Source organism: Procambarus clarkii, unplaced genomic scaffold (assembly GCF_040958095.1).
Source record: "Procambarus clarkii isolate CNS0578487 unplaced genomic scaffold, FALCON_Pclarkii_2.0 HiC_scaffold_770, whole genome shotgun sequence".
NCBI classification, from domain to species: Eukaryota; Metazoa; Arthropoda; class Malacostraca; order Decapoda; family Cambaridae; genus Procambarus; species Procambarus clarkii.
The window spans coordinates 51,243-77,687 of record NW_027189803.1 but is presented as its reverse complement, the minus strand read 5'-3'; the positions used below and the strand labels follow the sequence as shown (position 1 = coordinate 77,687).

Here is a 26,445-nt window from a genome sequence, read left to right as displayed (position 1 = left end):
GTCTCGGAAATTATTTTTCTCATAAGAAATCCTTACTTCTAAAATCTGTGACTGACAAAATTTACCTGAAAACCCTCACTCCCAGACACGAATTTCCAGAAAAACAAAAAAAGTTACCTGTGGCTCTTACAGTCCACAGGGGTCCTCGGGGCCTGAAAAAAAAAGTTACCTGTGAGTCGTACAACTCACAGGGGTCCTCTCCCAAAAAAAAAAAATCCCCTGTGGACTGCCATCCCTACTACTGTTATAAATAGGAGCTGCCTCGTATGGGCCAACAGGCCTTCTGCAGTTGCCTTTGTTCTTATGTTCCTATCATTAGTGGCTTAGCACAAATCAATAGATTAGGCTATATTGAGCAACATTTAGTTGGGCTCCTGCCTAACTATAGTTAAGGTTTGGCAATAAATTTATATACCATAATAATGAGGAGTAATGGAATAGTGCTAATATTTTGTTTGGTTTTATATAAAAGACTCTTATTTTGAGTGATGTTTATATAATTAGTATGGGGTAATCTCTTCAACTCTGGTATTTGATGAGTATTTATTAATATGTTATTGACCCTAACACGAAAATAATCCACACAATTAATGGATAAATTTATGTGATTGCTTAGTCTTATGGTTGGATATTAATGTGCGCGTCAACTCCGCGGATTTAAAACCACTATTTTCCATGGATTTAAACACAAAATGACGCACTTAATTAATTCAGAGGTGCATAGCTACACTATGCATTATATTTATTGATAATTTTTATTTATTTCCTTACCTGTATTGAGGTTTGAAACCATTTTTGATTTTTATTCCCCTTCCCTCGCCGTTTGAAACTCATAATCACAACTGTTAAATAATTTGTTAAAAAAAAGCAGTCATCGCACGTGGTAACTGACGCAATTGTGCGGTTATGGATTTCTAGAAAACTTCTGACATTCACCTACTTGAAATTAATGGTTAGTAAAATTAGTTTCTGGTCACAACCAATTTATGTTGTGATGACAGGGGTTAATAATTTGGGTGTCAGGATTCCCAACATATAACACGGCAATCGAAACTAAACTGCATGATGTAAATGGGGCCTAACCAGAGCAGGATATAACTGAAGAATAACACAAGGTGTTTTATTACTAATGCTTTGATAAATAAATCCCAATGTCCTATTTGCCTTATTTCGTCAACAGATCACTGTAAGCAGCGATTTTCCATTTTTCTTATATTCTTAGTCAAAACATTGATCTAAAATAGGTTAAGCAAGAAGAAGTTCTGTATAAGTATTTATTTTTATGATATCTATACAATGAACACGTGATATTGATACATTGAATCTGTGATATATTCAAGGTGTCATAAAAGTAAGTTAAAGGCGATGCTGCTTCTATGGTGGTGACAGTGTCGACGTTCATCACCATCAGGGGCTTAGTCACCTCCACCACCTTCACCTCAATCATTACCAGCTGCAGGGCTGGTGCCGTCACCGTCTGGACTGTGACGGAGGTCACGGGAACATCACTGACTTGGAACACGGTGTTGAGGAGGATCTGGTTGATGGGAAACACCACGATCTCTGTGACATTCTGCCACTCGTCCTGATACTGCACAGTCTGGAAGACGGGACAGAGCAGTGGCCGTGGCTTGCAGTAAAGGGTAGCGGATAGAGGCACAAGCACCGCTTGTAGATCATAACCTCAGACTTGGAGTATGAGGCTAATATTTGCCTGGATCTTTCACGTTTTCTTTACCTTTGTACTGTGAAACAAAGTTTAGTATGAACCTAATCATACATTGAATTTTCCACAGCCTTTTCGGCAAGCTTGTAATGACGGTACTCGGGCTTGAGTTCCCACATATTTTTGTGAGGATTCTTAACATTATAGTTACATAGGTCTTTCAGGATCTCCTTTAGATATGTGATTGGTTGTCGGGTAATCTTGTGGAGATCCTCAATATTGTAATACTGATGCTTTTCAAATGCAGCAAACAACAACTCCATGACCTTATCTTTATCATCACGAATCGTCTTGCCTTCTGCCTTCTTCTTCTGCTCTAAATAAACATTATGTTTATGGTGTGAAATAGGCTTATAGCCGTTGAGGGGTCTGTCAATAAGCTTTACCGTATGAAGAGACTGGGCAGCTTTCTTCACAGCTTCCCTTTTCTGATTGATATAGTAGTCGTCCACTACAGGCTGACATTCTAGTTTGTGGATGACTTGTCCCTCAAAGGACAATTGCTGTGTCTCGGAAACTGCAGCATCCGAGCTGCTGCTGCCGAGATCTGGTTCAGAAAGAACTCCGAGTGTCATTTCTTTTAAACTATGAGAAATTACCTTGTGCTCCCGAGGAATTTTCCCGTCCTTCAAGGTGTGTTCACTAGATTTAAAGGTTATTGTCGGAGGTTTACCAGGCACCTTGGTAATCTTAAGCTTTCCAACGTCATGGCCAGCACAGTCTGCCCATTTGTCCCCCAAATATTTAGGTACCTTGACCAGCCACAGCCCACGGCTGCAATTCGTAATATCCAAGTCCACCTTAGACTGTTGGCTCATGATGGAAAATACGAGAATATATAGTTACTTGACCTCTTTATAAAACGTCTTTCCGACACGTGCTAGTGTTTCAGAAAATATCTCTAATAGGGCTGGTGAAGTTTGTCGATGTGGTAGTTGTTGTTGAATACACCTGGTGATTGGTGGTTGGGAGTGGTGTTGGTAAGGGAACACAGGTGATGGAGAGAGTGACTGCAGTGGTGGTACTGCTTGTGACCAACCTTGTAGTCTGTGAGCTAAATGAGTAATGAGCTAACCCGTTGTGGCCACCGGGGGGTTATGTAGCAGCTATCTCAGGTGACTGATGTTGCTGGATGATGGAACTTGTTTATTTGATCATTTCTCGATGCCGATAAATATTCAAATTGCTAAGAACATTAGAATAAAGTTAAACTGACAATACGAGGCATGTATGTTTATACATGTGCATGAGTAGACTGTTTATGAATATGAATCAAAATATTTTTAACAAGTTAAAATATACGTTTTCTGATATAAATTCACTAGAACACGCCCAGCGTAGGATAACAAAGTTAATCCTGCAAATTAGAAACTTGTCATATGAAGAAAGATTAACTAAGTAGTACAAATTTTCATTCTCTAGAACGGCCAAGAATTCGGAGTGACTTAGTAGAGGTGTGCAAGTGGATGGATGGACACATCAAACGGGATATTAATAGGGTATTAGGAACATAAGAATGAAGGTAACTGCAGAAGGCCAATTGGCCCATACGAGAATAACAAAGTTAATCCTGCATATTAGAAACTTGTCATATGAAGAAAGATTGACTAAGTAGTACTAATTTGCATTCTCTAGAAAGGCCAAGAATTCGGAGTGACTTAGTAGAGGTGTGCAAGTGGATGGATGGACACATCAAACGGGATATTAATAGGGAATTAGGAACAAGAATGAAGGTAACTGCAGAAAGCCTATTGGCCCATACGAGGCAGCACCTATTTATATCTTCCCAATCCCATTAATATATAAGTCCAACGCATACTTGAAACAATCAAGGGATCCTACTTCTATCAAAATATGCGATAATTGGTTCCACAAATCAACAACCATGTTACCGAACCACTATTTTCCCAGGTATTTCCTAAATCTAAACGTAGGAAAATAAGAATAAACGTAACTGCAGATGTCCTACTGGCCCCACACAAGAAAGCTGCTATTTATAACCACCTAATCTCATTCATATATGTCTAAGAACATAAGAATAAAGGTAAGTGTTGAGATTGCGAAGTCGGATTGCGAAAGGGATCTGGGAGTTATGATTAGTAAGAATTTAAAACAAAAAGATCAATGCCTGAATGTTCGTAATGAGGCAAATAGGACACTAGGATTTATTAATCGAAGCGTAATTAACAAGACACCTGGTGTGGTTCCTCAGCTATATCTTGCTCTGGTTAGGCCCCATTTAGATTATACAGTTGAGTTTTGGTCGCCATACTATAGAATGGATATAAATTCACTTGAACGTGTCCAGCATAGAATGACTAAGTTAATTCCCCAAATTAGAAATCTTTCATATGAAGAAAGATTAACAAAGCTTAACTTGCATCACTGGAAAGGCGAAGAGTTAGGTGTGACATGATAGAGGTTTACAAGTGGGTGAATGGACAAAACAAAGGGGATATTAATAGGGTATTAAAAGTATCAACACAAGACAGAACACGAAACAATGGTTATAAATTGGATAAGTTTAGATTTAGGAAAGACTTGGGTAAATACTGGTTCAGTAACAGGGTTGTTGATTTGTGAAACCAATTGCCGCGTAACATTGTGGAGGTGGGGTCCCTCGATTGTTTCAAGCGTGGGTTGGACATGTATATGAGTGGGATTGGGTGGTTATAAATAGGAGCTGCCTCGTATGGGCCAACAGGCCTTCTGCAGTTGCCTTTGTTCTTATGTTCCTATCATTAGTGGCTTAGCACAAATCAATAGATTAGGCTATATTGAGCAACATTTAGTTGGGCTCCTGCCTAACTACAGTTAAGGTTTGGCAATAAATTTATATACCATAATAATGAGGAGTAATGGAATAGTGCTATGTATTTTGTTTGGTTTTATATAAAAGACTCTTATTTTGAGTGATGTTTATATAATTAGTATGGGGTAATCTCTTCAACTCTGGTATTTGATGAGTATTTATTAATATGTTATTGACCCTAACACGAAAATAATCCACACAATTAATGGATAAATTTATGTGAGTGCTTAGTCTTATGGTTGGATATTAATGTGCGCGTCAACTCCGCGGATTTAAAACCACTATTTTCCATGGATTTAAACACAAAATGACGCACTTAATTAATTTAGAGGTGCATAGCTACACTATGCATTATATTTATTGATAATTTTTATTTATTTCCTTACCTGTATTGAGGTTTGAAACCATTTTTGCTTTTTATTCCCCTTCCCTCGCCGTTTGAAACTCATAATCACAACTGTTAAATAATTTGTTAAAAAAAAGCAGTCATCGCACGTGGTAACTGACGCAATTGCGCGGTTATGGATTTCTAGAAAACATAAGAACATAAGAACATAAGAACAAAGGTAACTGCAGAAGGCCTATTGGCCCATACGAGGCAGCTCCTATTCTATAACCACCCAATCCCACTCATATACTTGTCCAACCCGTGCTTGAAACAATCGAGGGACCCCACCTCCACAATGTTACGCGGCAATTGGTTCCACAAATCAACAACCCTGTTACTGAACCAGTATTTACCCAAGTCTTTCCTAAATCTAAACTTATCCAATTTATATCCATTGTTTCGTGTTCTGTCCTGTGTTGATACTTTTAATACCCTATTAATATCCCCCCGGTTATGTCCATTCATCCACTTGTAAACCTCTATCATGTCACCCCTAACTCTTCGCCTTTCCAGTGAATGCAACTTAAGCTTTGTTAATCTTTCTTCATATGAAAGATTTCTAATTTGGGGAATTAACTTAGTCATCCTACGCTGGACACGTTCAAGTGAATTTATATCCATTCTATAATATGGCGACCAAAACTGAACTGCATAATCTAAATGGGGCCTAACTAGAGCAAGATATAGCTTGAGAACCACACCAGGTGTCTTGTTACTAACGCTGCGATTAATAAATCCAAGTGTCCGATTTGCCTTATTACGAACATTTATGCATTGATCCTTTTGTTTTAAATTCTTACTAATCATAACTCCCAGATCCCTTTCGCAATCCGACTTCGCAATCACAACACCATCTAGCTCGTATCTTGTAACTCTATCATCATTACCTAACCTCAGAACTTTACATTTATCAGCATTAAACTGCATCTGCCAATCCTTTGACCATTTCAAAACCCTATCTAGATCAACTTGAAGTGATAGTGAGTCCTCCTCCGAATTAATTTCCCTACCGATTTTCGTATCATCGGCAAATTTGCAAATGTTGCTACTCAAACCTGAATCTAAATCATTTATATATATTATAAACAACAGAGGTCCCAGGACAGAGCCTTGAGGCACTCCACTTACAACATTTTCCCACTCTGACTTGATTCCATTTATACTAACTCTCTGTTTCCTTTGGTATAGCCATGCCCTAATCCAGCTTAATATAGCACCCCCAATACCATGAGACTCTATTTTTTTAATCAGTCTTTCATGTGGCACTGTATCAAAAGCTTTGCTAAAGTCAAGGTATACAACATCGCAATCCTTACCACTATCAGCTGCCTCAACAATGCTAGAATAAAAAGATAACAAATTTGTTAAACATGAACAGCCATTTATAAAACCATGTTGCGACTCAATTATTAATTTATGTTTTTCAAGATGAAGACGAATTTTATTTGCTATTATAGATTCGAGTAACTTTCCCACAATAGACGTTAGGCTAATTGGTCGATAGTTAGACGCAAGTGATCTATCTCCTTTCTTAAAAACTGGTATCACATTAGCAACTTTCCAAAACTCTGGCACTCTGCCTGACTCTATTGATTTATTAAATATGGTTGACAGTGGGTCACAAAGCTCCTCTTTGCATTCTTTAAGCACCCTAGCAAACACTTCATCCGGCCCTGGGGATTTGTTTGGTTTGAGTTTTACTATTTGTTTAAGAACATCCTCCCTGGTAACTGCTAAACTCGTCAACCTGTCCTCGTCCCCACCCACATAGACTTGTTCGGCTGAAGGCATATTGTTAAGTTCCTCTTTAGTAAATACAGATACAAAATATTTATTAAAAATACTACTCATCTCTTCATCACTATCTGTTATTTGACCTGTCTCAGTTTTTAATGGACCTATCCTTTCCCTAGTCTTAGTACGATATAACTGAAAAAACCCTTTAGGATTTGTCTTTGCTTGCCCTGCTATGCGAACTTCATAGTTTCTTTTTGCTTTCCTTATCTCTTTTTTAACATTTCTAACCAGTTGTACGAATTCCTGTTCTAAAGTGACCTCCCCATTTTTAATCCTTTTGTACCAAGCTCTCTTTTTACCTATAAGGTTCTTCAAATTCTTTGTTATCCACTTTGGGTCATTAGTATACGATCTATTCAATTTGTATGGTATACTACGTTCCTGTGCTTTGTTTAGAATATTCTTAAATAAGTTATATATTGAATCCACATCGAAATCCCCATTTAAGTCACCTATCGCTGGGTTCATGTCTCCCTCCAAGACCGGCCCACACCCCATACCCAAGCCTTTCAATCAATTTGACCCAAAAAATTTCTTAGGCTATTAAAATCAGCTTTTCGAAAATCTGGCACTTTAACAGAATTTTCTCCTACTGGTCTATTCCATTCTATGCTAAATCTGATTTCTTTGTGATCACTGCTCCCTAGCTCACTCCCTATTTCGATGTCATTAATTTGCGTTTCCCTGTTAGTTAACACTAAATCTAAAATATTATTTTCCCGTGTTGGTTCCTTAATGTGTTGCGTAAGAAAGCAATCGTCAATTAATTCTAGAAAATCTTCTGCTTCACTATTCCCTGTTTTGTTCAACCAGTTTATTCCGCTAAAATTAAAGTCACCCATGACATAAATACTGTTAGATCTAGATGCTCTAGATATTTCATCCCATAGATGCTTTGCTTCCATTCTGTCTAAATTTGGTGGCCTATATATTACTCCTATTATAATATTATTAGCTTTTTCGTTTAATTCAATCCAAATAGTTTCTGTGTGTGGCTCTGTTTTGATTCCCTCTTTGAGACTACATTTCAAATTGTCCCTAACATATATGGCTACTCCACCTCCTCGTCTAATATATCTATCTGTGTGAAATAGTTTAAATCCATATATTTGATATTCAGCTAATAGTTCTCTATTTTCTACATTCATCCACGTTTCGGTAAGTGCAATAATATCTATTTTTTCTGTGCAGACAAGAGCATTTAATTCGTTAATTTTATTTCTTAGACTTCTACTGTTAGTGTAATATACCCTAAGTGAATTGTTATTTTGCGGACCTTCTCTTTCCCTGATCGTTTTGCCAATTCCTTTCTCCCACAAACACATACTTTTATTACCTCCTTCCTCCAAATCAATTCCCATACCTCTATCTACTAACAGTTTAAACCCAAACAAACACCTCCACTAACAATAGACGTTATGCTAATTGGTCGATAGTTAGACGCAAGTGATCTATCTCCTTTCTTAAAAACTGGTATCACATTAGCAACTTTCCAAAACTCTGGCACTCTGCCTGACTCTATTGATTTATTAAATATGGTTGACAGTGGGTCACAAAGCTCCTCTTTGCATTCTTTAAGCACCCTGGCAAACACTTCATCCGGCCCTGGGGATTTGTTTGGTTTGAGTTTTACTATTTGTTTAAGAACATCCTCCCTGGTAACTGCTAAACTCGTCAACCTGTCCTCGTCCCCACCCACATAGACTTGTTCGGCTGAAGGCATATTGTTAAGTTCCTCTTTAGTAAATACAGATACAAAATATTTATTAAAAATACTACTCATCTCTTCATCACTATCTGTTATTTGACCTGTCTCAGTTTTTAATGGGCCTATCCTTTCCCTAGTCTTAGTACGATATAACTGAAAAAACCCTTTAGGATTTGTCTTTGCTTGCCCTGCTATGCGAACTTCATAGTTTCTTTTTGCTTTCCTTATCTCTTTTTTAACATTTCTAACCAGTTGTACGAATTCCTGTTCTAAAGTGACCTCCCCATTTTTAATCCTTTTGTACCAAGCTCTCTTTTTACCTATAAGGTTCTTCAAATTCTTTGTTATCCACTTTGGGTCATTAGTATTCGATCTATTCAATTTGTATGGTATACTACGTTCCTGTGCTTTGTTTAGAATATTCTTAAATAAGTTATATATTGAATCCACATCGAAATCCCCATTTAAGTCACCTATCGCTGGGTTCATGTCTCGCTCCAAGACCGGCCCACACCCCATACCCAAGACTTTCCAATCAATTTGACCCAAAAAATTTCTTAGGCTATTAAAATCAGCTTTTCGAAAATCTGGCACTTTAACAGAATTTTCTCCTACTGGTCTATTCCATTCTATGCTAAATCTGATTTCTTTGTGATCACTGCTCCCTAGCTCACTCCCTATTTCGATGTCATTAATTTGCGTTTCCCTGTTAGTTAACACTAAATCTAAAATATTATTTTCCCGTGTTGGTTCCTTAATGTGTTGCGTAAGAAAGCAATCGTCAATTAATTCTAGAAAATCTTCTGCTTCACTATTCCCTGTTTTGTTCAACCAGTTTATTCCGCTAAAATTAAAGTCACCCATGACATAAATACTGTTAGATCTAGATGCTCTAGATATTTCATCCCATAGATGCTTTGCTTCCATTCTGTCTAAATTTGGTGGCCTATATATTACTCCTATTATAATATTATTAGCTTTTTCGTTTAATTCAATCCAAATAGTTTCTGTGTGTGGCTCTGTTTTGATTCCCTCTTTGAGACTACATTTCAAATTGTCCCTAACATATATGGCTACTCCACCTCCTCGTCTAATATATCTATCTGTGTGAAATAGTTTAAATCCATATATTTGATATTCAGCTAATAGTTCTCTATTTTCTACATTCATCCACGTTTCGGTAAGTGCAATAATATCTATTTTTTCTGTGCAGACAAGAGCATTTAATTCGTTAATTTTATTTCTTAGACTTCTACTGTTAGTGTAATATACCCTAAGTGAATTGTTATTTTGCGGCCCTTCTCTTTCCCTGATCGTTTTGCCAATTCCTTTCTCCCACAAACACATACTTTTATTACCTCCTTCCTCCAAATCAATTCCCATACCTCTATCTACTAACAGTTTAAACCCAAACAAACACCTCTAACCACTTCTTCTAACGAGTTCGCAACAGCAACAACCCCAGCTCTCGATAGATGCACCCCATCACGAGCATACATTTCATTTCTTCCATAGAAGTGTTCCCAGTTGTCTATGAAAGATATTGCATTTGATTTGCAATATCTTTCCAGCCGGCAATTGACACCAAGTGCCCTCGATATCCATTCATTTCCCACTCCCTTTCTTGGAAGAATGCCACATATGATCGGGATTCCTCCCTTGCTCCTAACTAACTCTATGGCTGTTTTATACCTCTGAATCAGTTCCTCACTCCTAACTCGACCAACATCATTTCCTCCCACGCTAATGCAAATAATGGGATTGTTCCCATTACCAGCCATAATATCATTCATGTTGTTTATAATATCACCAATGCCAGCTCCGGGATAGCAAACCCTTAACCTGTTCCCCCTATCTCTAGCACAAAACGTTCTATCCAAATACCTTATCTGGGAATCTCCCACAACTAATGTTTGCTTAGGTACTTCCTTTACTTTCTGAGTGGCCTGCGCTTCCTTTCTCTTCGTTGCTTACTTCTGACATTCTGACAAACTTCTGACATTCACCTACTTGAAATTAATGGTTAGTAAAATTAGTTTCAGGTCACAACCAATTTATGTTGTGGTGACAGGGGTTAATAATTTGGGTGTCAGGATTCCCAACATATAACACGGCAATCGAAACTAAACTGCATGATGTAAATGGGGCCTAACCAGAGCAGGATATAACTGAAGAATAACACAAGGTGTTTTATTACTAATGCTTTGATAAATAAATCCCAGTGTCCTATTTGCCTTATTTCGTCAACAGATCACTGTAAGCAGCGATTTTCCATTTTTCTTATATTCTTAGTCAAAACATTGATCTAAAATAGGTTAAGCAAGAAGAAGTTCTGTATAAGTATTTATTTTTATGATATCTATACAATGAACACGTGATATTGATACATTGAATCTGTGATATATTCAAGGTGTCATAAAAGTAAGTTAAAGGCGATGCTGCTTCTATGGTGGTGACAGTGTCGACGTTCATCACCATCAGGGGCTTAGTCACCTCCACCACCTTCACCTCAATCATTACCAGCTGCAGGGCTGGTGCCGTCACCGTCTGGACTGTGACGGAGGTCACGGGAACATCACTGACTTGGAACACGGTGTTTAGGAGGATCTGGTTGATGGGAAACACCACGATCTCTGTGACATTCTGCCACTCGTCCTGATACTGCACAGTCTGGAAGACGGGACAGAGCAGCGGCCGTGGCTTGCAGTAAAGGGTAGCGGATTATGATCTACCTTGCACAAGCACCGCAAGGTAGATCATAACCTCAGACTTGGAGTATGAGGCTAATATTTGCCTGGATCTTTCACGTTTTCTTTACCTTTGTACTATGAAACAAAGTTTAGTATGAACCTAATCATACATTGAATTTTCCACAGCCTTTTCGGCAAGCTTGTAATGACGGTACTCGGGCTTGAGTTCCCACATATTCTTGTGAGGATTCTTAACATTATAGTTACATAGGTCTTTCAGGATCTCCTTTAGATATGTGATTGGTTGTCGGGTAATCTTGTGGAGATCCTTAATATTGTAATACTGATGCTTTTCAAATGCAGCAAACAACAACTCCATGACCTTATCTTTATCATCACGAATCGTCTTGCCTTCTGCCTTCTTCTTCTGCTCTAAATAAACATTATGTTTATGGTGTGAAATAGGCTTATAGCCGTTGAGGGGTCTGTCAATAAGCTTTACCGTATGAAGAGACTGGGCAGCTTTCTTCACAGCTTCCCTTTTCTGATTGATATAGTAGTCGTCCACTACAGGCTGACATTCTAGTTTGTGGATGACTTGTCCCTCAAAGGACAATTGCTGTGTCTCGGAAACTGCAGCATCCGAGCTGCTGCTGCCGAGATCTGGTTCAGAAAGAACTCCGAGTGTCATTTCTTTTAAACTATGAGAAATTACCTTGTGCTCCCGAGGAATTTTCCCGTCCTTCAAGGTGTGTTCACTAGATTTAAAGGTTATTGTCGGAGGTTTACCAGGCACCTTGGTAATCTTAAGCTTTCCAACGTCATGCCCTGAGGACAGAGTTGGACTCTCTGCGGGAGGAGGTGCGTCAGCTTAAAAAACAACGAGAAGTAACGAAGGAGGAGACCAGCAGTAAAGGGACCTCGTCTTGGAGAGTTGCGAAAGACAGGGGCCTTAAGAAGACTTTGATAAAGCCGCCTTCAAACGCCATAGCAACTTCAAATTCATTTGACGTTTTGGAGGACGAGTGCTGTGGAGAGACTGTGGATCGCGCAAAAGGGAAAGCAACGAAGAGAAAGGAAGCGCAGGCCCCTCAGAAAGTAAAGGAAGTACCTAAGCAAACATTAGTTGTGGGAGATTCCCAGATAAGGTATTTGGATAGAACGTTTTGTGCTAGAGATAGGGGGAACAGGTTAAGGGTTTGCTATCCCGGAGCTGGCATTGGTGATATTATAAACAACATGAATGATATTATGGCTGGTAATGGGAACAATCCCATTATTTGCATTAGCGTGGGAGGAAATGATGTTGGTCGAGTCAGGAGTGAGGAACTGATTCAGAGGTATAAAACAGCCATAAAGTTAGTTAGGAGCAAGGGAGGAATCCCGATCATATGTGGCATTCTTCCAAGAAAGGGAGTGGGAAATGAATGGATATCGAGGGCACTTGGTGTCAATTGCCGGCTGGAAAGATATTGCAAATCAAATGCAATATCTTTCATAGACAACTGGGAACACTTCTATGGAAGAAATGAAATGTATGCTCGTGATGGGGTGCATCTATCGAGAGCTGGGGTTGTTGCTGTTGCGAACTCGCTAGAAGAAGTGGTTAGAGGTGTTTGTTTGGGTTTAAACTGTTAGTAGATAGAGGTATGGGAATTGATTTGGAGGAAGGAGGTAATAAAAGTATGTGTTTGTGGGAGAAAGGAATTGGCAAAACGATCAGGGAAAGAGAAGGTCCGCAAAATAACAATTCACTTTGGGTATATTACACTAACAGTAGAAGTCTAAGAAATAAAATTAACGAATTAAATGCTCTTGTCTGCACAGAAAAAATAGATATTATTGCACTTACCGAAACGTGGATGAATGTAGAAAATAGAGAACTATTAGCTGAATATCAAATATATGGATTTAAACTATTTCACACAGATAGATATATTAGACGAGGAGGTGGAGTAGCCATATATGTTAGGGACAATTTGAAATGTAGTCTCAAAGAGGGAATCAAAACAGAGCCACACACAGAAACTATTTGGATTGAATTAAACGAAAAAGCTAATAATATTATAATAGGAGTAATATATAGGCCACCAAATTTAGACAGAATGGAAGCAAAGCATCTATGGGATGAAATATCTAGAGCATCTAGATCTAACAGTATTTATGTCATGGGTGACTTTAATTTTAGCGGAATAAACTGGTTGAACAAAACAGGGAATAGTGAAGCAGAAGATTTTCTAGAATTAATTGACGATTGCTTTCTTACGCAACACATTAAGGAACCAACACGGGAAAATAATATTTTAGATTTAGTGTTAACTAACAGGGAAACGCAAATTAATGACATCGAAATAGGGAGTGAGCTAGGGAGCAGTGATCACAAAGAAATCAGATTTAGCATAGAATGGAATAGACCAGTAGGAGAAAATTCTGTTAAAGTGCCAGATTTTCGAAAAGCTGATTTTAATAGCCTAAGAAATTTTTTGGGTCAAATTGATTGGAAAGGCTTGGGTATGGGGTGTGGGCCGGTCTTGGAGCGAGACATGAACCCAGCGATAGGTGACTTAAATGGGGATTTCGATGTGGATTCAATATATAACTTATTTAAGAATATTCTAAACAAAGCACAGGAACGTAGTATACCATACAAATTGAATAGATCGTATACTAATAACCCAAAGTGGATAACAAAGAATTTGAAGAACCTTATAGGTAAAAAGAGAGCTTGGTACAAAAGGATTAAAAATGGGGAGGTCACTTTAGAACAGGAATTCGTACAACTGGTTAGAAATGTTAAAAAAGAGATAAGGAAAGCAAAAAGAAACTATGAAGTTCGCATAGCAGGGCAAGCAAAGACAAATCCTAAAGGGTTTTTTCAGTTATATCGTACTAAGACTAGGGAAAGGATAGGTCCATTAAAAACTGAGACAGGTCAAATAACAGATAGTGATGAAGAGATGAGTAGTATTTTTAATAAATATTTTGTATCTGTATTTACTAAAGAGGAACTTAACAATATGCCTTCAGCCGAACAAGTCTATGTGGGTGGGGACGAGGACAGGTTGACGAGTTTAGCAGTTACCAGGGAGGATGTTCTTAAACAAATAGTAAAACTCAAACCAAACAAATCCCCAGGGCCGGATGAAGTGTTTGCTAGGGTGCTTAAAGAATGCAAAGAGGAGCTTTGTGACCCACTGTCAACCATATTTAATAAATCAATAGAGTCAGGCAGAGTGCCAGAGTTTTGGAAAGTTGCTAATGTGATACCAGTTTTTAAGAAAGGAGATAGATCACTTGCGTCTAACTATCGACCAATTAGCCTAACGTCTATTGTGGGAAAGTTACTCGAATCTATAATAGCAAATAAAATTCGTCTTCATCTTGAAAAACATAAATTAATAATTGAGTCGCAACATGGTTTTATAAATGGCCGTTCATGTTTAACAAATTTGTTATCTTTTTATTCTAGCATTGTTGAGGCAGTTGATAGTGGTAAGGATTGCGATGTTGTATACCTTGACTTTAGCAAAGCTTTTGATACAGTGCCACATGAAAGACTGATTAAAAAAATAGAGTCTCATGGTATTGGGGGTGCTATATTAAGCTGGATTAGGGCATGGCTATACCAAAGGAAACAGAGAGTTAGTATAAATGGAATCAAGTCAGAGTGGAAAAATGTTGTAAGTGGAGTGCCTCAAGGCTCTGTCCTGGGACCTCTGTTGTTTATAATATATATAAATGATTTAGATTCAGGTTTGAGTAGCAACATTTGCAAATTTGCCGATGATACGAAAATCGGTAGGGAAATTAATTCGGAGGAGGACTCACTATCACTTCAAGTTGATCTAGATAGGGTTTTGAAATGGTCAAAGGATTGGCAGATGCAGTTTAATGCTGATAAATGTAAAGTTCTGAGGTTAGGTAATGATGATAGAGTTACAAGATACGAGCTAGATGGTGTTGTGATTGCGAAGTCGGATTGCGAAAGGGATCTGGGAGTTATGATTAGTAAGAATTTAAAACAAAAGGATCAATGCATAAATGTTCGTAATAAGGCAAATCGGACACTTGGACTTATTAATCGCAGCGTTAGTAACAAGACACCTGGTGTGGTTCTCAAGCTATATCTTGCTCTAGTTAGGCCCCATTTAGATTATGCAGTTCAGTTTTGGTCGCCATATTATAGAATGGATATAAATTCACTTGAACGTGTCCAGCGTAGGATGACTAAGTTAATTCCCCAAATTAGAAATCTTTCATATGAAGAAAGATTAACAAAGCTTAAGTTGCATTCACTGGAAAGGCGAAGAGTTAGGGGTGACATGATAGAGGTTTACAAGTGGATGAATGGACATAACCGGGGGGATATTAATAGGGTATTAAAAGTATCAACACAGGACAGAACACGAAACAATGGATATAAATTGGATAAGTTTAGATTTAGGAAAGACTTGGGTAAATACTGGTTCAGTAACAGGGTTGTTGATTTGTGGAACCAATTGCCGCGTAACATTGTGGAGGTGGGGTCCCTCGATTGTTTCAAGCACGGGTTGGACAAGTATATGAGTGGGATTGGGTGGTTATAGAATAGGAGCTGCCTCGTATGGGCCAATAGGCCTTCTGTAGTTACCTTTGTTCTTATGTTCTTATGTTCTTATGTCATGGCCAGCACAGTCTGCCCATTTGTCCCCCAAATATTTAGGTACCTTGACCAGCCACAGCCCACGGCTGCAATTCGTAATAGCCAAGTCCATCTTAGACTGTTGGCTCATGATGGAAAACACGAGAATATATAGTTACTTGACCTCTTTATAAAACGTCTTTCCGACACGTGCTAGTGTTTCAGAAAATATCTCCAATAGGGCTGGTGAAGTTTGTCGATGTGGTGGTTGTTGTTGAATACACCTGGTGATTGGTGGTTGGGAGTGGTGTTGGTAAGGGAACACAGGTGATGGAGAGAGTGACTGCAGTGGTGGTACTGCTTGTGACCAACCTTGTAGTCTGTGAGCTAAATGAGTAATGAGCTAACCCGTTGTGGCCACCGGGGGGTTATGTAGCAGCTATCTCAGGTGACTGATGTTGCTGGATGATGGAACTTGTTTATTTGGTCATTTCTCGATGCCGATAGATATTCAAATTGCTAAGAACATTAGAATAAAGTTAAACTGACAATACGAGGCATGTATGTTTATACATGTGCATGAGTAGACTGTTTATGAATATGAATCAAAATATTTTTAACAAGTTAAAATATACGTTTTCTGATATAAATTCACTAGAACACGCCCAGCGTAGGATAACAAAGTTAATCCTGCAAATTAGAAACTTGTCATATGAAGAAAGATTAACTAAGTAGTACAAATTTGCATTCTCTAGAACGGCCAAGAATTCGGAGTGACTTAGTAGAGGTGTGCAAGTGGATGGATGGACACATCAAACGGGATATTAATAGGGTATTAGGAACATAAGAATGAAGGTAACTGCAGATGGCCTATTGGCCCATACGAGAATAACAAAGGTAATCCTGCATATTAGAAACTTGTCATATGAAGAAAGATTGACTAAGTAGTACTAATTTGCATTCTCTAGAAAGGCCAAGAATTCGGAGTGACTTAGTAGAGGTGTGCAAGTGGATGGATGGACACATCAAACGGGATATTAATAGGGAATTAGGAACAAGAATGAAGGTAACTGCAGAAAGCCTATTGGCCCATACGAGGCAGCACCTATTTATATCTTCCCAATCCCATTAATATATAAGTCCAACGCATACTTGAAACAATCAAGGGATCCTACTTCTATCAAGATATGCGATAATTGGTTCCACAAATCAACAACCATGTTACCGAACCACTATTTTCCCAGGTATTTCCTAAATCTAAACGTAGGAAAATAAGAATAAACGTAACTGCAGATGTCCTACTGGCCCCACACAAGAAAGCTGCTATCTATAACCACCTAATCTCATTCATATATGTCTAAGAACATAAGAATAAAGGTAAGTGTTGAGATTGCGAAGTCGGATTGTGAAAGGGATCTGGGAGTTATGATTAGTAAGAATTTAAAACAAAAAGATCAATGCCTGAATGTTCGTAATAAGGCAAATAGGACATTAGGGTTTATTAATCGAAGCGTAATTAACAAGACACCTGGTGTGGTTCCTCAGCTATATCTTCCTCTGGTTAGGCCCCATTTAGATTATACAGTTGAGTTTTGGTCGCCATACTATAGAATGGATATAAATTCACTTGAACGTGTCCAGCATAGAATGACTAAGTTAATTCCCCAAATTAGAAATCTTTCATATGAAGAAAGATTAACAAAGCTTAACTTGCATCACTGGAAAGGCGAAGAGTTAGGTGTGACATGATAGAGGTTTACAAGTGGGTGAATGGACAAAACAAAGGGGATATTAATAGGGTATTAAAAGTATCAACACAAGACAGAACACGAAACAATGGTTATAAATTGGATAAGTTTAGATTTATGAAAGACTTGGGTAAATACTGGTTCAGTAACAGGGTTGTTGATTTGTGAAACCAATTGCCGCGTAACATTGTGGAGGTGGGGTCCCTCGATTGTTTCAAGCGTGGGTTGGACATATGAGTGAGATGTATGAGTTGGATGTATATGAGTGAGATTGGGTGGTTATAAATAGGAGCTGCCTCGTATGGGCCAACAGGCCTTCTGCAGTTGCCTTTGTTCTTATGTTCCTATCATTAGTGGCTTAGCACAAATCAATAGATTAGGCTATATTGAGCAACATTTAGTTGGGCTCCTGCCTAACTACAGTTAAGGTTTGGCAATAAATTTATATACCATAATAATGAGGATTAATGGAATAGTGCTATGTATTTTGTTTGGTTTTATATAAAAGACTCTTATTTTGAGTGATGTTTATATAATTAGTATGGGGTAATCTCTTCAACTCTGGTATTTGATGAGTATTTATTAATATGTTATTGACCCTAACACGAAAATAATCCACACAATTAATGGATAAATTTATGTGAGTGCTTAGTCCTATGGTTGGATATTAATGTGCGCGTCAACTCCGCGGATTTAAAACCACCATTTTCCATGGATTTAAACACAAAATGACGCACTTAATTAATTTAGAGGTGCATAGCTACACTATGCATTATATTTATTGATAATTTTTATTTATTTCCTTACCTGTATTGAGGTTTGAAACCATTTTTGCTTTTTATTCCCCTTCCCTCGCCGTTTGAAACTCATAATCACAACTGTTAAATAATTTGTTAAAAAAAAGCAGTCATCGCACGTGGTAACTGACGCAATTGCGCGGTTATGGATTTCTAGAAAACTTCTGACATTCACCTACTTGAAATTAATGGTTAGTAAAATTAGTTTCTGGTCACAACCAATTTATGTTGTGGTGACAGGGGTTAATAATTTGGGTGTCAGGATTCCCAACATATAACACGGCAATCGAAACTAAACTGCATGATGTAAATGGGGCCAAACCAGAGCAGGATATAACTGAAGAATAACACAAGGTGTTTTATTACTAATGCTTTGATAAATAAATCCCAGTGTCCTATTTGCCTTATTTCGTCAACAGATCACTGTAAGCAGCGATTTTCCATTTTTCTTATATTCTTAGTCAAAACATTGATCTAAAATAGGTTAAGCAAGAAGAAGTTCTGTATAAGTATTTATTTTTATGATATCTATACAATGAACACGTGATATTGATACATTGAATCTGTGATATATTCAAGGTGTCATAAAAGTAAGTTAAAGGCGATGCTGCTTCTATGGTGGTGACAGTGTCGACGTTCATCACCATCAGGGGCTTAGTCACCTCCACCACCTTCACCTCAATCATTACCAGCAGTAGGACTGGTGCCGTCACCGTCTGGACTGTGACGGAGGTCACGGGAACATCACTGACTTGGAACACGGTGTTGAGGAGGATCTGGTTGATGGGAAACACCACGATCTCTGTGACATTCTGCCACTCGTCCTGATACTGCACAGTCTGGAAGACGGGACAGAGCAGCGGCCGTGGCTTGCAGTAAAGGGTAGCGGATAGAGGCACAAGCACCGCAAGGTAGATCATAACCTCAGACTTGGAGTATGAGGCTAATATTTGCCTGGATCTTTCACGTTTTCTTTACCTTTGTACTGTGAAACAAAGTTTAGTATGAACCTAATCATACATTGAATTTTCCACAGCCTTTTCGGCAAGCTTGTAATGACGGTACTCGGGCTTGAGTTCCCACATATTCTTGTGAGGATTCTTAACATTATAGTTACATAGGTCTTTCAGGATCTCCTTTAGATATGTGATTGGTTGTCGGGTAATCTTGTGGAGATCCTTAATATTGTAATACTGATGCTTTTCAAATGCAGCAAACAACAACTCCATGACCTTATCTTTATCATCACGAATCGTCTTGCCTTCTGCCTTCTTCTTCTGCTCTAAATAAACATTATGTTTATGGTGTGAAATAGGCTTATAGCCGTTGAGGGGTCTGTCAATAAGCTTTACCATATGAAGAGACTGGGCAGCTTTCTTCACAGCTTCCCTTTTCTGATTGATATAGTAGTCGTCCACTACAGGCTGACATTCTAGTTTGTGGATGACTTGTCCCTCAAAGGACAATTGCTGTGTCTCGGAAACTGCAGCATCCGAGCTGCTGCTGCCGAGATCTGGTTCAGAAAGAACTCCGAGTGTCATTTCTTTTAAACTATGAGAAATTACCTTGTGCTCCCGAGGAATTTTCCCGTCCTTCAAGGTGTGTTCACTAGATTTAAAGGTTATTGTCGGAGGTTTACCAGGCACCTTGGTAATCTTAAGCTTTCCAACGTCATGGCCAGCACAGTCTGCCCATTTGTCCCCCAAATATTTAGGTACCTTGACCAGCCACAGCCCACGGCTGCAATTCGTAATATCCAAGTCCATCTTGGATATTACGACTTAGCCAACAGTCTAAGTCCATCTTAGACTTTTGGCTCATGATGGAAAACACGAGAATATATAGTTACTTGACCTCTTTATAAAACGTCTTTCCGACACGTGCTAGTGTTTCAGAAAATATCTCTAATAGGGCTGGTGAAGTTTGTCGATGTGGTGGTTGTTGTTGAATACACCTGGTGATTGGTGGTTGGGAGTGGTGTTGGTAAGGGAACACAGGTAATGGAGAGAGTGACTGCAGTGGTGGTACTGCTTGTGTGAGTCTGTGAGCTAAATGAGTAATGAGCTAACCCGTTGTGGCCACCGGGGGGTTATGTAGCAGCTATCTCAGGTGACTGATGTTGCTGGATGATGGAACTTGTTTATTTGGTCATTTCTCGATGCCGATAAATATTCAAATTGCTAAGAACATTAGAATAAAGTTAAACTGACAATACGAGGCATGTATGTTTATACATGTGCATGAGTAGACTGTTTATGAATATGAATCAAAATATTTTTTACAAGTTAAAATATACGTTTTCTGATATAAATTCACTAGAACACGCCCAGCGTAGGATAACAAAGTTAATCCTGCAAATTAGAAACTTGTCATATGAAGAAAGATTAACTAAGTAGTACAAATTTGCATTCTCTAGAACGGCCAAGAATTCGGAGTGACTTAGTAGAGGTGTGCAAGTGGATGGATGGACACATCAAACGGGATATTAATAGGGTATTAGGAACATAAGAATGAAGGTAACTGCAGAAGGCCTATTGGCCCATACGAGAATAACAAAGTTAATCCTGCATATTAGAAACTTGTCATATGAAGAAAGATTGACTAAGTAGTACTAATTTGCATTCTCTAGAAAGGCCAAGAATTCGGAGTGACTTAGTAGAGGTGTGCAAGTGGATGGATGGACACATCAAACGGGATATTAATAGGGAATTAGGAACAAGAATGAAGGTAACTGCAGAAAGCCTATTGGCCCATACGAGGCAGCACCTATTTATATCTTCCCAATCCCATTAATATATAAGTCCAACGCATACTTGAAACAATCAAGGGATCCTACTTCTATCAAGATATGCGATAATTGGTTCCACAAATCAACAACCATGTTACCGAACCACTATTTTCCCAGGTATTTCCTAAATCTAAACGTAGGAAAATAAGAATAAACGTAACTGCAGATGTCCTACTGGCCCCACACAAGAAAGCTGCTATTTATAACCACCTAATCTCATTCATATATGTCTAAGAACATAAGAATAAAGGTAAGTGTTGAGATTGCGAAGTCGGATTGCGAAAGGGATCTGGGAGTTATGATTAGTAAGAATTTAAAACAAAAAGATCAATGCCTGAATGTTCGTAATAAGGCAAATAGGACACTAGGATTTATTAATCGAAGCGTAATTAACAAGATACCTGGTGTGGTTCCTCAGCTATATCTTGCTCTGGTTAGGCCCCATTTAGATTATACAGTTGAGTTTTGGTCGCCATACTATAGAATGGATATAAATTCACTTGAACGTGTCCAGCATAGAATGACAAAGTTAATTCCCCAAATTAGAAATCTTTCATATGAAGAAAGATTAACAAAGCTTAACTTGCATCACTGGAAAGGCGAAGAGTTAGGTGTGACATGATAGAGGTTTACAAGTGGGTGAATGGACAAAACAAAGGGGATATTAATAGGGTATTAAAAGTATCAACACAAGACAGAACACGAAACAATGGTTATAAATTGGATAAGTTTAGATTTAGGAAAGACTTGGGTAAATACTGGTTCAGTAACAGGGTTGTTGATTTGTGAAACCAATTGCCGCGTAACATTGTGGAGGTGGGGTCCCTCGATTGTTTCAAGCGTGGGTTGGACATGTATATGAGCGGGATTGGGTGGTTATAAATAGGAGCTGCCTCGTATGGGCCAACAGGCCTTCTGCAGTTGCCTTTGTTCTTATGTTCCTATCATTAGTGGCTTAGCACAAATCAATAGATTAGGCTATATTGAGCAACATTTAGTTGGGCTCCTGCCTAACTACAGTTAAGGTTTGGCAATAAATTTATATACCATAATAATGAGGAGTAATGGAATAGTGCTATGTATTTTGTTTGGTTTTATATAAAAGACTCTTATTTTGAGTGATGTATATATAATTAGTATGGAGTAATCTCTTCAACTCTGGTATTTGATGAGTATTTATTAATATGTTATTGACCCTAACACGAAAATAATCCACACAATTAATGGATAAATTTATGTGAGTGCTTAGTCTTATGGTTGGATATTAATGTGCGCGTCAACTCCGCGGATTTAAAACCACTATTTTCCATGGATTTAAACACAAAATGACGCACTTAATTAATTTAGAGGTGCATACCTACACTATGCATTATATTTATTGATAATTTTTATTTATTTCCTTACCTGTATTGAGGTTTGAAACCATTTTTGCTTTTTATTCCCCTTCCCTCGCCGTTTGAAACTCATAATCACAACTGTTAAATAATTTGTTAAAAAAAAGCAGTCATCGCACGTGGTAACTGACGCAATTGCGCGGTTATGGATTTCTAGAAAACTTCTGACATTCACCTACTTGAAATTAATGGTTAGTAAAATTAGTTTCTGGTCACAACCAATTTATGTTGTGGTGACAGGGGTTAATAATTTGGTGTCAGGATTCCCAACATATAACACGGCAATCGAAACTAAACTGCATGATGTAAATGGGGCCTAACCAGAGCAGGATATAACTGAAGAATAACACAAGGTGTTTTATTACTAATGCTTTGATAAATAAATCCCAGTGTCCTATTTGCCTTATTTCGTCAACAGATCACTGTCAGCAGCGATTTTCCATTTTTCTTATATTCTTAGTCAAAACATTGATCTAAAATAGGTTAAGCAAGAAGAAGTTCTGTATAAGTATTTATTTTTATGATATCTATACAATGAACACGTGATATTGATACATTGAATCTGTGATATATTCAAGGTGTCATAAAAGTAAGTTAAAGGCGATGCTGCTTCTATGGTGGTGACAGTGTCGACGTTCATCACCATCAGGGGCTTAGTCACCTCCACCACCTTCACCTCAATCATTACCAGCTGCAGGGCTGGTGCCGTCACCGTCTGGACTGTGACGGAGGTCACGGGAACATCACTGACTTGGAACACGGTGTTGAGGAGGATCTGGTTGATGGGAAACACCACGATCTCTGTGACATTCTGCCACTCGTCCTGATACTGCACAGTCTGGAAGACGGGACAGAGCAGCGGCCGTGGCTTGCAGTAAAGGGTAGCGCATAGAGGCACAAGCACCGCAAGGTAGATCATAACCTCAGACTTGGAGTATGAGGCTAATATTTGCCTGGATCTTTCACGTTTTCTTTACCTTTGTACTGTGAAACAAAGTTTAGTATGAACCTAATCATACATTGAATTTTCCACAGCCTTTTCGGCAAGCTTGTAATGACGGTACTCGGGCTTGAGTTCCCACATATTCTTGTGAGGATTCTTAACATTATAGTTACATAGGTCTTTCAGGATCTCCTTTAGATATGTGATTTGTTGTCGGGTAATCTTGTGGAGATCCTTAATATTGTAATACTGATGCTTTTCAAATGCAGCAAACAACAACTCCATGACCTTATCTTTATCATCACGAATCGTCTTGCCTTCTGCCTTCTTCTGCTCTAAATAAACATTATGTTTATGGTGTGAAATAGGCTTATAGCCGTTGAGGGGTCTGTCAATAAGCTTTACCGTATGAAGAGACTGGGCAGCTTTCTTCACAGCTTCCCTTTTCTGATTGATATAGTAGTCGTCCACTACAGGCTGACATTCTAGTTTGTGGATGACTTGTCCCTCAAAGGACAATTGCTGTGTCTCGGAAACTGCAGCATCCGAGCTGCTGCTGCCGAGATCTGGTTCAGAAAGAACTCCGAGTGTCATTTCTTTTAAACTATGAGAAATTACCTTGTGCTCCCGAGGAATTTTCCCGTCCTTCAAGGTGTGTTCATTAGATTTAAAGGTTATTGTCGGAGGTTTACCAGGCACCTTGGTAATCTTAAGCTTTCCAACGTCATGGCCAGCACAGTCTGCCCATTTGTCCCCCAAATATTTAGGTACCTTGACCAGCCACAGCCCACGGCTGCAATTCGTAATATCCAAGTCCATCTTGGATATTACGACTTAGCCAACAGTCTAAGTCCATCTTAGACTGTTGGCTCATGATGGAAAACACGAGAATATATAGTTACTTGACCTCTTTATAAAACGTCTTTCCGACACGTGCTAGTGTTTCAGAAAATATCTCTAATAGGGCTGGTGAAGTTTGTCGATGTGGTGGTTGTTGTTGAATACACCTGGTGATTGGTGGTTGGGAGTGGTGTTGGTAAGGGAACACAGGTGATGGAGAGAGTGACTGCAGTGGTGGTACTGCTTGTGACCAACCTTGTAGTCTGTGAGCTAAATGAGTAATGAGTTAACCCCTTGTGGCCACCGGGGGGTTATATAGCAGCTATCTCAGGTGACTGATGTTGCTGGATGATGGAACTTGTTTATTTGGTCATTTCTCGATGCCGATAAATATTCAAATTGCTAAGAACATTAGAATAAAGTTAAACTGACAATACGAGGCATGTATGTTTATACATGTGCATGAGTAGACTGTTTATGAATATGAATCAAAATATTTTTAACAAGTTAAAATATACCTCAGAAAGGCCCCTCAGAAAGTAAAGGAAGTACCTAAGCAAACATTAGTTGTGGGAGATTCCCAGATAAGGTATTTGGATAGAACGTTTTGTGCTAGAGATAGGGGGTTAAGGGTTTGCTATCCCGGAGCTGGCATTGGTGATATTATAAACAACATGAATGATATTATGGCTGGTAATGGGAACAATCCCATTATTTGCATTAGCGTGGGAGGAAATGATGTTGGTCGAGTCAGGAGTGAGGAACTGATTCAGAGGTATAAAACAGCCATAGAGTTAGTTAGGAGCAAGGGAGGAATCCCGATCATATGTGGCATTCTTCCAAGAAAGGGAGTGGGAAATGAATGGATATCGAGGGCACTTGGTGTCAATTGCCGGCTGGAAAGATATTGCAAATCAAATGCAATATCTTTCATAGACAACTGGGAACACTTCTATGGAAGAAATGAAATGTATGCTCGTGATGGGGTGCATCTATCGAGAGCTGGGGTTGTTGCTGTTGCGAACTCGCTAGAAGAAGTAGTTAGAGGTGTTTGTTTGGGTTTAAACTGTTAGTAGATAGAGGTATGGGAATTGATTTGGAGGAAGGAGGTAATAAAAGTATGTGTTTGTGGGAGAAAGGAATTGGCAAAACGATCAGGGAAAGAGAAGGTCCGCAAAATAACAATTCACTTAGGGTATATTACACTAACAGTAGAAGTCTAAGAAATAAAATTAACGAATTAAATGCTCTTGTCTGCACAGAAAAAATAGATATTATTGCACTTACCGAAACGTGGATGAATGTAGAAAATAGAGAACTATTAGCTGAATATCAAATATATGGATTTAAACTATTTCACACAGATAGATATATTAGACGAGGAGGTGGAGTAGCCATATATGTTAGGGACAATTTGAAATGTAGTCTCAAAGAGGGAATTAAAACAGAGCCACACACAGAAACTATTTGGATTGAATTAAACGAAAAAGCTAATAATATTATAATAGGAGTAATATATAGGCCACCAAATTTAGACAGAATGGAAGCAAAGCATCTATGGGATGAAATATCTAGAGCATCTAGATCTAACAGTATTTATGTCATGGGTGACTTTAATTTTAGCGGAATAAACTGGTTGAACAAAACAGGGAATAGTGAAGCAGAAGATTTTCTAGAATTAATTGACGATTGCTTTCTTACGCAACACATTAAGGAACCAACACGGGAAAATAATATTTTAGATTTAGTGTTAACTAACAGGGAAACGCAAATTAATGACATCGAAATAGGGAGTGAGCTAGGGAGCAGTGATCACAAAGAAATCAGATTTAGCATAGAATGGAATAGACCAGTAGGAGAAAATTCTGTTAAAGTGCCAGATTTTCGAAAAGCTGATTTTAATAGCCTAAGAAATTTTTTGGGTCAAATTGATTGGAAAGGCTTGGGTATGGGGTGTGGGCCGGTCTTGGAGCGAGACATGAACCCAGCGATAGGTGACTTAAATGGGGATTTCGATGTGGATTCAATATATAACTTATTTAAGAATATTCTAAACAAAGCACAGGAACGTAGTATACCATACAAATTGAATAGATCGTATACTAATGACCCAAAGTGGATAACAAAGAATTTGAAGAACCTTATAAGTAAAAAGAGAGCTTGGTACAAAAGGATTAAAAATGGGGAGGTCAC

General features: G+C 38.5%; 2 protein-coding genes across 2 annotated transcripts; both read right to left on the bottom strand.

Moving 5' to 3' along the window:
- Positions 1-19,297: 19,297 nt before the first annotated feature.
- Positions 19,298-20,053, bottom strand: LOC123749762 (general transcription factor IIF subunit 2-like). Its single transcript, XM_045731882.2, has one exon. It carries the CDS (start codon positions 20,051-20,053, stop codon positions 19,298-19,300), a length of 756 nt encoding a protein of 251 aa, XP_045587838.2.
- A 3,425-nt stretch (positions 20,054-23,478) lies between these two features.
- LOC138361789 (general transcription factor IIF subunit 2-like) lies at positions 23,479-24,231 on the bottom strand. Its single transcript, XM_069320919.1, has one exon. The coding sequence runs from the start codon at positions 24,229-24,231 to the stop codon at positions 23,479-23,481; it is 753 nt and encodes a 250-aa protein (XP_069177020.1).
- Between the last annotated feature and the right edge of the window lie 2,214 nt (positions 24,232-26,445).

Excerpts from the sequence above, each read along its gene's own strand:
- LOC123749762 (XM_045731882.2), bottom strand. The coding sequence starts at position 20,053 with ATGGACTTGGATATTACGAATTGCAGCCGTGGGCTGTGGCTGGTCAAG.
- LOC138361789 (XM_069320919.1), bottom strand. The coding sequence starts at position 24,231 with ATGGACTTGGATATTACGAATTGCAGCCGTGGGCTGTGGCTGGTCAAG.